Source organism: Lipotes vexillifer, unplaced genomic scaffold, assembly GCF_000442215.2.
Source record: "Lipotes vexillifer unplaced genomic scaffold, Lipotes_vexillifer_v1.1 scaffold771, whole genome shotgun sequence".
Taxonomy (NCBI): Eukaryota; Metazoa; Chordata; class Mammalia; order Artiodactyla; family Lipotidae; genus Lipotes; species Lipotes vexillifer.
In genome coordinates this window covers 753,391-764,176 of record NW_006774099.1, presented here as the reverse complement: position 1 = coordinate 764,176, position 10,786 = coordinate 753,391, and the positions used below count along the sequence as shown (strand labels likewise).

At 41.4% G+C, this 10,786-nt stretch overlaps 1 protein-coding gene across 1 annotated transcript in view; it reads right to left on the bottom strand.

The window, feature by feature from the left end:
- CCDC81 (coiled-coil domain containing 81) overlaps positions 1 to 9,020 on the bottom strand; it is a 49,747-nt gene extending 40,727 nt beyond the window's left edge. Inside the window, exons 1-3 of the mRNA XM_007448845.1 lie at positions 9,016 to 9,020; positions 8,805 to 8,861; positions 4,770 to 4,936 (exon numbers count right to left, since the gene is read on the bottom strand). Of these exons, the coding sequence (XP_007448907.1) occupies positions 4,770 to 4,936; positions 8,805 to 8,861; positions 9,016 to 9,020 (229 nt within the window). The remainder of the gene's footprint in view (positions 1 to 4,769; positions 4,937 to 8,804; positions 8,862 to 9,015) is intronic.
- Between the last annotated feature and the right edge of the window lie 1,766 nt (positions 9,021 to 10,786).

Below are 10,786 nucleotides of genomic sequence, written 5' to 3'. Positions count from 1 at the left end.
TCACTTCCCCCCCCCCCCCCCCCCCCCGCACAGACAAAAGGATTCTACTGCTGGCTGCTAAGAACTAAGAAGGGCTTTCAAACAGTCCCAACTGTTTTCTGAGTTCAAATTTTCATCATGACTAAGAATATTATTAATTCACTAATGATACAGAATTTCAATATCCAGAGTACATGGAGACTTTTCGAAGCAAAACTGTGAAGCCTTTCACCTAGACTCATGATATGAAGCTCAAATTTCAGAAAAACAATCTAACCAAAGGAAATGATTTAATTAGGGCCAGGAGAAACTAGATAGCTTGCAACCAAACCCTAGTGGAAAGACTTGACTGAGCTTAATTAGAAATTTGAAGATTGTCTTTCCTCATTTGAATGATACATTCAAGTCCCCTGTGTCCTTTTACTCTATAAAATCTAATAGGCAAAGTCAAATAAGAGCAGAGTTATTATTGTAAACTGAAACTTGATATTTTTCACTGAAGGAAAAGGAAAACGTACAAGATTTCCTTTAGAAAGTTTTAGACTCCTGCAATTCAAATGGAATAGATTTGGAAATCTTACAGACTTTGATGTTTTCTATATCCCAAAGTGTCAGAAAAGGTATCACTAAACCTCAAAAGAAAAATAATTTTAATCCAGTCTAAAAAGCAAATTAAAGAATATGCTTTTTAGGAAAGCTGAGGTTATTACTTATTTTAATCAAATAATGAAATACCAAGAATCACAAGAAATAATCCCTGAACATACCTTCTATATTCAATTCAACCTTCATCTGACTTCAAATTCTAAACATTTTGTGCATTCAAAACCATATTTTTAAACACAATGCCAAGTGTATTCCAAGCAGGAATACTGTACCTTATATATAATCATTATAAAAAAAGGGCCAAGTGCCCATTATATAAATTATAGAATAATATATACTTGAAATAGATATTAATAAGAAAAGACAAGCCCCCTGACTTTATAAAACATCTTCTAAAATTAAAATACTGATATACAAACACAGCAAATTATTACAGAGTGATTTGGACAAGGAAACATATTCCCAGAGCACAGTACAGTGGAAACACCAGTGTGCTGTGTGTCTGAAGACCTACAGCCTTCCTGCCTTCATGGATTGCTGGCTATGTAGTCTTCAATAGTTTCAACCAGTTCACATCTGTAAAATGATGATGGTACCCTCTAAGTACTATAACTACATAATATTAAACTTTGGTGAAACATATGAAAGCAGCAGGCCTTAACACACACAATGATGAAAAATTAATGTGTGTGTTTTGCTGATACTGGGAGTTTATCTTCATCTCCTTTACAGTGGGTCATTTGTGAAAGTTAAGTAAATAGTCATTTGACTTCTGCTTCTGTCATTCAATCAATAAAGGTCTTGCTGAAATCACCAATGGTCTCCTTGTCAATAAATTCAATGGACTTGTTTAATTGTTCACCCCTCTGACCACTCCCTCCTCCTTTAAGCCCCTGTCCTTTCGGCTTTTGTGAGACACTACTCTCTCCTGGGTTTTCTTCTTACCTCTCTAGGTATTTCTTCTCAGTCTCCTTTGCAAGCTTACCTTCCTCAACCCAGGAGATGTTAAATGTTGGGAGTTTCTCAAGACACAACCCCAAGCCGCCTTCCCTTTTCACTCTATACTTTCTGCCTAAGCAGTCACATCTATGCCCAGGGCTTTAATGACCACCAATATGCAGATGACCCCAAATGTTTACTTAGAAGCCCAGACGCCCTCTGGTCTTTTGAGGTTGCAGACCTGTGTACCCAACTGCCTTCTTGGATATCTCATGAAGGCACTTTAACTTGGATTTTCCTTCCCTTAAATATTGTCCTTTTCCCAGGGTTTCAGTCTCAACAAATGGTCCCATCATTTACTCAGTTACATAAGCTGGGGACTCAGAAGGCATCCTTGAAACTCCCCTTCTCTGTCACATCTATATCCAGTCCATCACTATAATTTGTAGAGTTTTTCTCCAAATAGCCTTTCAGTCTGCCCACTTCTCTCCATTTTTACTGTTACCAGTTCAAACCAAGAGTGAATTCAGATGACTCATTCCCACTTAGGTTACTGTTATAGGCATTCTTGACCCTCCAATTCATTCTCCACATTGCCACCAGACCAGTCTTCTCAAAATGCAAATTTGACCATGTCACTCAGCTCCTCCTTTAGCTCCACTCAAAACACTTAACAGCTTTCCCTCAGGCTGAACATAAAAGCCAACATCCTTAACGTGACTTATGAGGCCATGCTTAACCTAACCCCTCCATTTCCCTCCAGCCTCCTTTACGAACACATTCCCTAGTGCAGCTATAGCGCTACAGAGCACGTTGACCTTCTTTCAGCTCCTCAATCACACCATGCTCCCTCCCTCCAGAGCTTTTGCTCTTGCTATTCTCTCTGCCAAGAACACTCTCACCTCCCCTCCACTCCCTATTCAACTGATCCATTTCACCTACTAAATTCTGAAACCTAGCAGGATGCTGTGGGGCCTTCCCAGGGACAAAGCCCCCACCTTCTGTGTCCCCTGCCTATTGCTTGTAGGAAAGCTTTAGCCTCCTAGGTCTTCCCCGAGTTCCAAAGAGCAAATTTAATCAGAGAAGTGAGAAAATGCAAAAACGAAGGAAAACAGTCAAGCAAGACAAAATAATAAGAGTTTAGCCATAGGGCTTCCCTGGTGGTGCAGTGGTTAAGAATCCGCCGGCCAATGCAGGGGGCATGGTTCGAGCCCTGGTCCAGGAAGATCCCACATGCCATGGAGCAACTAAGTCCGTGCGCCACAACTATTGAGCCTGTGCTCTAGAGCCCATGAGCCACAACTACTGAAGCCCGCGTGCCTAGAGCCCGTGCTCCGCAACAAGAGAAGCCACAACGAGAAATCCGCGCACTGCAACGAAGACCCAATGCAGTCGAAAATAAATTAATTAAAAAAAAAAAAAAAAGAGTTTAGCCATAAAGCAAAGTCAAGAACTTTCAGTTCCTCTTCAAGGGCTAAAGATAATGTCCTGAGCCATATCCTTGAGTTGTTTTGCAGATACTAAAAGCCCCACCAGGTGGAGGAAGTTAACTGCATGCAGACCACAAGCATGTAGATCCCAGACAGGTTGGAATTAGAAGGTTGGTGACTGATATTCCCGAAACATCACCCTGTTACCTCAACATCAATGAAGCATAGAATCATACACGAGCTGATCATGCACCCTGCAACCCTCTCCCTCACACTGTCTTTAAAAACCCTTCCCTGAAAGCCATCGAGGAATTCGGTTCTTTTGAGCATGAGCTTCCCATTCTCCTTGCTTGGCCCTGCAATAACGGCTATACTTTCCTTCACCACAACCTGGTTTCAGTAGATTGACTTTGCTGCACATTGGGCAAATGGACGCAAGTTGGTTTCATAACAATTCCAACTCATTCTTCACATCTCAGCTCAAATCTTCCCTTCTTCAGCAAATCTTGACACACACCTCCATCCTCACCCTCATTAAAAGTTCTCATTGTACCATGCACCTCCTTAGTAGCACTGACTAAATGTAAATTTATACTTATTTCTGTGACTATTTGGTTAATGTGTATCTTCCCCATTAGATTGTAAATTCCAAGGTTTTGCTCAACATCAGTCCTCTAGTGCCCAGCACATAGTAAGTTCTCAAAATACTTGAATTGAAGAAATTATATATAAATTTACAAATATGGCAAATATTTAAAAATCCATAAAACCATTATTTTAAACACTTCTTTTAGAATTAACAGGAAAAATAGGAGTGATGCAGGGAAAAGAGAAAGAAGAGGCATGTACTCCTATTTATTTTGTCTCCTAAATTCGTTTGGTTAAAGCCTAGGCACCATCCCTAAGTTACAATGACTTAATAGCAATAATAGCTTGCATTTCTGGAGCACCTTTCTTCCCAAGGGCTCCTGTTGCTTGCAGACAGATCTCAGTGTCACTTTAGGGTCATATTTTTAAGAAACTATGTTTTTAACCAAGCCTAGTAAGTTTTCTATGAGAAGATGTCAGGTCTTCTTCCAAACACCCAGTTTTTTTTGTTTTTTTGTTTTATCTCACTTCCTTAACACAACCCCAAGATACCACTGGCAACAAAAGTAGCCTTGTCTTTGCATGAATTCTGAGAAGGAGCCCTTTGGGGTGGTTGTTTTAGCTAACGTTTATTGAGCACTTACTCTGTGCTAGTCCCTGAGCTAAGCCCTGTGTATACATTATCTTGTTTAATCAAAGACCCTCAGCTGGGGCTTCCCTGGTGGTGCAGTGGTTAAGAATCTGCCTGCCAATGCAGGGGACACCAGTTCGAGCCCTGGTCCCAGAAGATCCCACATGCCACAGAGCAACTAAGCCTGTGCACCACAACTACTGAGCCTGTGCTCTAGAGCCCGCCAGCCACAACTACTGAAGCCTGTGCACCTAGAGCCTGTGCTCCGCAAGAAGAGAAGCCACCGCAATGAGAAGCCCACGCACGGCAAGGAAGAGTAGCCCCACTCACCACAACTAAAGAAAGCCCGCTGTCAGCAACAAAGTCCCAAGGCAGTCAAAAGTAAAATAAATAAATTTATAAAAACCCTCAGCTGGCCCCTTTCTCTCATAAAGAAGTCAATAAAGAAAGTGTATTTGGACGTCCAGCGTGAGGCTGCCAAGGCCACACGGCCACTCAAGGCCCGCCAGAGACAAGGGATAGGGAAGCAGGTCTCCGCCTTGACCCCCAAGCAGGTAAAGGTTCATTCCCAGGGCCCCCTGCCCCATGTCGCTTACCCTCCTTGCTCAGCGAGGGCAGCGTGTGCATCACGTGCCTGCCTAGGTCCTGCAGGGAAGGGACGACGGTGTCCAAAATCTCCAGTCCCCAGTCGGCTGGGTCTTCAAAGTGTCCCTTTTCTTCCTTCTTTATATGGAGTTTACACAAACGTGATTTTCCCACTCTCCTGGGAAATTTGGATGTGTCTTAAAAATAAAAATTACCAAATCTTGATTTTTTTTTTTCTTTCTTACACTTTTTTTTCTCGCCGTCCCTCCCCCACTCTGGCTCTCCCGGAAAGGCTCCCACTACAGTAACTCAGACAGCTGTCTGGCGCTTGAATCGCTTGAATCAGAAAGTGCAAATCCAAGCCCTCGGGACCACCAAGTGGCCCAGTGAGAGTGTATGCCGGAGCGGTGAGCAAGGTAGGGGGACCGAGGGAGGGCAGGCCAATCAAGGGGAGGGAGGAGCGTGTTGCTAGGACGCGACAAAGGCTTGCTCCGTTGCCAGGGAGTCAGGGTAGGGCCTCGGCCCCGCCCCCTTAGGTGGATCGAGTCGGGTCCCAGGTGGCCCGGGTGATCCCGGGAAGAGATTGGGAAGTAACTTAATGTTTCTAAACTTTGTTTTTTCCTTTACCCTCTTACCCTGAGCAGCCAAGAGACTTGGTCGCTTTTGTAATCACCTTGGACAAAATCTGGGAAAACCTTTTGCCCCTAGTGATGGACTTTTGAGTCTCTGGGTCTGTTTGAGGGTTTGAGTGTGAGCTGGAATTTGTTTCTCGGGTTTGATTTTTCCTAGGCTCCCCTCATAGGAAATGGAGGGCAGGAGGTTTGGGGAGGGAGCTGACTTTTTTTTTTTTTCATTACAGTCCTTTTCCCCCCTTCCTTTTACACTTAACCAATCTCATCCTGTAGAATTGTTTTCATACTCTCTCCTCTGCTGATAATGAATTATCACAAAGCAAACACACCCATGTAAACCCCATCCAGATCAAGAAATAGAACTCCATCAGTAGCACAGAAGCGCACTTCATTCCCCCACCAGGCATTATTCCAACAAATACTATAAATTAGTTTTACCTGTGTTTGAACTTTTGGAATCATACAGTATGTATTTTTCTGTGTGTGGCTCTGTCACTAAACGTTGTGAGATTTCTCCGTGGTTTCTGCAGTAGCAATTTGTTCATTTTCAATGTTGCATGTTATTCCTTTGTGTGACTATGGCACTATTTATCCATTCCTCTGTTGAGGGGATGTGAGTTGTTTCCATTTGGAGCCATTAGGAATAATGTTGCTGCAAACATTCTTGAACACAATTTTTGATGCACATATGTACTCATTTCTGATTTGTATATAACTAGGAGTAGATGACTGGGTCATGAGAAATGCAGATTTTAACAAATAATGCCAAGCGTATTTCTAAAGTGGTTGTCCCAATGGTGGGAGGGAAGAACTTCTGGCACATAGTGTGGGCAGAGACCAGAGATGCTCTGCAGCCTGCAATGCACAGGGCAGTCCTGCACAGTGAAAACTGTTCCACATTCTGCACCATTTTTCATATCTCATCAGACTTCCATGTAAGAAGGAAAAAAAAAAAGGCTGCTTATGAGCCTAGAAAAAAATCCACTTTACATATTAGTACGAAGAAATTTTTGTTCAATTTCAATATCACTTAATTTCCTAAGAATTTAAAACCCAAGTAAATTGGGGGAGACTATGCTCTTTTTCAGGATTTAAGAAGAATTCTTCACCAGTTAGGAAAATTATATCATCACCATCAGTTAGGCTGCTGGTAGCTGAGTAGCCAACACACCTGAACTAAGCTGCATTTGTAGCTGTTGCATTCAAAGTAATTCTTCCTATAGATAAAGCATGTGGTAACTTTATTTGCCTTCCAGCATAGTCATGCCTGGACATATACATGTTAAAATATGTATTATTTTACTATACAGTACTTACCTTTAATTTCTCTGATATACTAGAGTTATGACTTTATATTCATTTTAAATGGTATGCTGTATTATATGGTGTATTATCCATAAACCTCATCTCAGGATAATAAGAAGGCATTACAAAATATTTGTTATAAAAAAGAGAGCTTCCCTGGTGGCGCAGTGGTTAAGAATCCGCCTGCCAATGCAAGGGACACGGGTTCAAGCCCTGGTCCGGGAAGATCCCACATGCCACAGAGCAACTAAGCCCGTGCACCACAACTACTGAGCCTGCGCTCTAGAGCCCATGAGCCACAAGTACTGAGTCCGCGCGCCTAGAGCCCGTGCTCCACAACAAGAGAAGCCACAACAATGAGAAGCCAGCGCAACACAGCGACCAACTAGAGAAAGCCCGCACGCAGCAACGAAAACCCAATGCAGCCAAAAGTAAATAACTTAAATAAATAAATTTAAAAAAATTTTTTTAATTAATAAAAAGAAGAATTGTTCTATCTAATAAAACTGAGAACCTCTGTGCTAGAAAATGGCAAGCTCTATAACTCAGCCTCTTTCTCTCTCTACCTAGTTTACTAAGAAGCTCAGAACTAAGTTCTGGGCCTTTCTTAAGCTAATTTCTTGGAAAAAATAGGTTCCCCTCACCCTCCCTTTTACCGTCTGCCTTTTGTCCTTTAGTCTGCTGATGGTGTTGTGTCTTGAAGCATTTGTCCTTGCAGCATAGATGTCTCAAATCTTTTGGGGAAATAAGCAGAGAAGATTGCTAAATGGATCAGCAGCAAGCAAAGGGCAAAGTCTTTTGTGACATTTGTCTGAACAGTTGCCCAGCCAGCTATGTTTAGTGGCAATATCAGCATTATTGTTCTATCTTAAGATAATAATGGAATTGTAAAAATATATTAGTTTCCTAGAATAATAGATTCGATTTTGAGTGAATTATGGTGATGACAATTTTAGTCTCTAGAAAAGCTGTCTTCAGTTTCAGAAGACGGTTATGAATGACTGCTAATTATTAGTGAATTGTAGATGGCCAAAAGAGGATCTACAAAAGATAAAGACAAAGACCTTTCTTTCAAGGTCATCTTTTCCTTTTGTCAAAGGTCTCTTGACGGGCTTCCCTGGTGGCGCAGTGGTGGAGAGTCCGCCTGCCGATGCAGGGGACACGGGTTCGTGCCCCGGTCCGGGAGGATCCCACATGCCGCAGAGCGGCTGGGCCCGTGAGCCATGGCCACTGAACCTGTGCGTCCGGAGCCTGTGCTCCGCAACGGGAGAGGCCACAACAGTGAGACGCCCGCGTACCGCAAAAAAAAAAAAGGTCTCTTGACAAAAGAGGCTGTGGAAACACACACGACCCTGTGTTTATTAGCAACTTCCAATGAGCTGTTCATATCCTGAAACTACATACACTTCAGCTGAAAATAAAGCTTGAGCAAACTGTGCGATTCCACTGCTAATAATTCACTCTTTGGATATACCTGCATGATACATTAAAAAAAAAGTGTATGCAACATTGTTTGTAATGCTAAATCTCAGAATTAACCTAAGATAACCAGCATAGGGAACTAGTAAAATTATAAATCTGTACTTTGAAATACATTTTTAAGAGTTTGCTTAAAAGAAAGATTACATTTATGTGCTGATACTTTAAAAGTCTCAAGATTATTAAGTAAAAACCTGTTGCAGAATAGTATTTATAATATGATCCTATTTGTTCCAAAAACACATATATATGTAATTATACATGCATATTGATATATATATTAGTAAATGCATAGAATATTTGAGAAAAGAGACACAAAAAATATTAACAATGGTTATTTTTGGATACCGTGAAATTGTGTGTAGAAGTACGAGTTCAGAGAACCTTTCACTTTTCTCCTTTATTTACTGTTTACCAAGAACATGGATTACTTTAATAATATTTTAGAGATAATTTACCAAAGAAAGAGAGACAGAGAGAGAGGGGTACAGGCAGAGTGCAGAGATTCATGTAAACACTGAAACAAACAAACTGGGCCAAAGTTTTCCAAAGTATTTCAATGTACATATACCTTTCTGCAAGCTCCAACTTGCCTTGCAAAACCCACACTGAATGAGCAGTCGCTTTTACCCGGGTCCCAAAGCATACACAATATTTAGTGGCTCATATTCAGGGCAACTTAGAAACCTATTGAAAAAGAAAACATTTACAATACAATTTTAAAAACTGACAACACCAAATGCTGGCAAGGATGTAAAACAACATACATTGCTTGTGGAGGTTAAAAAGGAAACAACCTCTGAAAATTAGCAGTTTCTTAGGAATTTAAACATACACTTACCACATGACCCAGCAACTCCACTTTTAGACATTTACCCAAGAGAAATTTATGTCCACACAAAACTTGTCCACAAATGTACATAGCATCTTTATTCATAATAGCCAAAAGCAAGTACAACCTCAAATGTTCATCAACAGAAGAATGGAAAACCATTTATGCAATGGAATACAATGGAATACTAATCCACTGACACATACAGTAACATGGATGAATCTCAAAAACATGTTGAATGAAAGATGCCAGACACAAAAAAGTACATTCTATACCATTTCATTTTTTTGAAGTTCAAGACAGATCAAACTACTCTACAGTAACAGAAATTAGAGCAGTAATTGGTTATGAATGGTAAGGATTCACTGCAATGTGACATAAGAGAACTTTCTGGAGTGATGGAAATGTTCCATATCTTGACTGCGGTGTCGGTTCCAGGTGTATATTTTTGCCAAAACTTACAGAATTGTACACTTAAAACATGTGCATTTCACTGAGTGCAAGTCTTACCCCAATTTTTAAAAATGTAAATACAGACACTATTTTCACTGAAAAAAAAAATACATACTCTTGTTTTGATATTACACAGCACCAGAATAAAAATCTTCAATAAATAATTTAATCCATATCTATTGAATATCTAATTTGTATCAAGCGCTTTGCTATTTGCTAAGAGAAATACAGCAGTAGAAAATCCCTACTGCAATTCATTCACAATTTATATACAATTCATTCATATTTAATAAATATTTATTGAAGATGGTTCTAAAACCAGGATTTGGTTCCAAAGACAAAGCATAAATTGAAAATTGGATATGGGCAAAATTACCCTAGAAATACCTTTTTAGGAAAGTACCATGTTGGAGACCCATATACCACCTCTTGGTTCATAAACCCAATACAGCCAGTCTTTCTCTTCAGCATTGGATCAGATCACTTTCTTCAGGTGAGCATGTAATGAAGCAGTTGGCTGGGGATTAGGAAAGCAGTCTTGTTTGAAAAATTCAACCAAGTAGTAGAATTGAACTCAGCATGGTGAGATGCTTATACTATGAGAGGTACTTGGGAACTGAGACAGATTGGAAATTACCAGATGTGGGACTTCACTGGTGGCACAGTGGTTAAGAATCTGCCTGCCAATGCAGGGGACACAGGTTCGAGCCCTGGTCCGGGAAGATCCCACATGCCGTGGAGCAATGAAGCCCGTGCACCATAACTACTGAGCCTGCACTCTAGAGCCCGCAAACCACAACTACTGAGTCCACATGCCACAGCTACTGAAGCCCGCATGCCTAGAGACCAAGCTCTGCAACAAAAGAAGCCACCACAATGAGAAGCCTGCACACCACAATGAAGAGTAGCCCCCACTCACCGCAACTAGAGAAAGCCCACGTGCAGCAATGAAGACCCAACACAGCCAAAAATAAAAATAAATTTACATTTAAAAAATAGAATGAATGTCCTTATACATTAAAAAAAGAAAAGAGGGGCTTCCCTGGTGGCGCAGTGGTTGAGAGTCTGCCTGCTAATGCAGGGGACACGGGTTCGAGCCCTGGTCTGGGAGGATCCCACACGCCGCGGAGCAACTAGGCCCGTGAGCCACAACTACTGAGCCTGCGCGTCTGGAGCCTGTGCTCCGCAGCAAGAGAGGCCGCGACAGTGAGAGGCCCACGCACCGCGATGAAGAGTGGCCCCCACTTGCCACAACTAGAGAAAGCCCTCGCACAGAAACGAAGACCCAACACTGCCAAAAATAAATTAATTAATTAATAAACTCCTA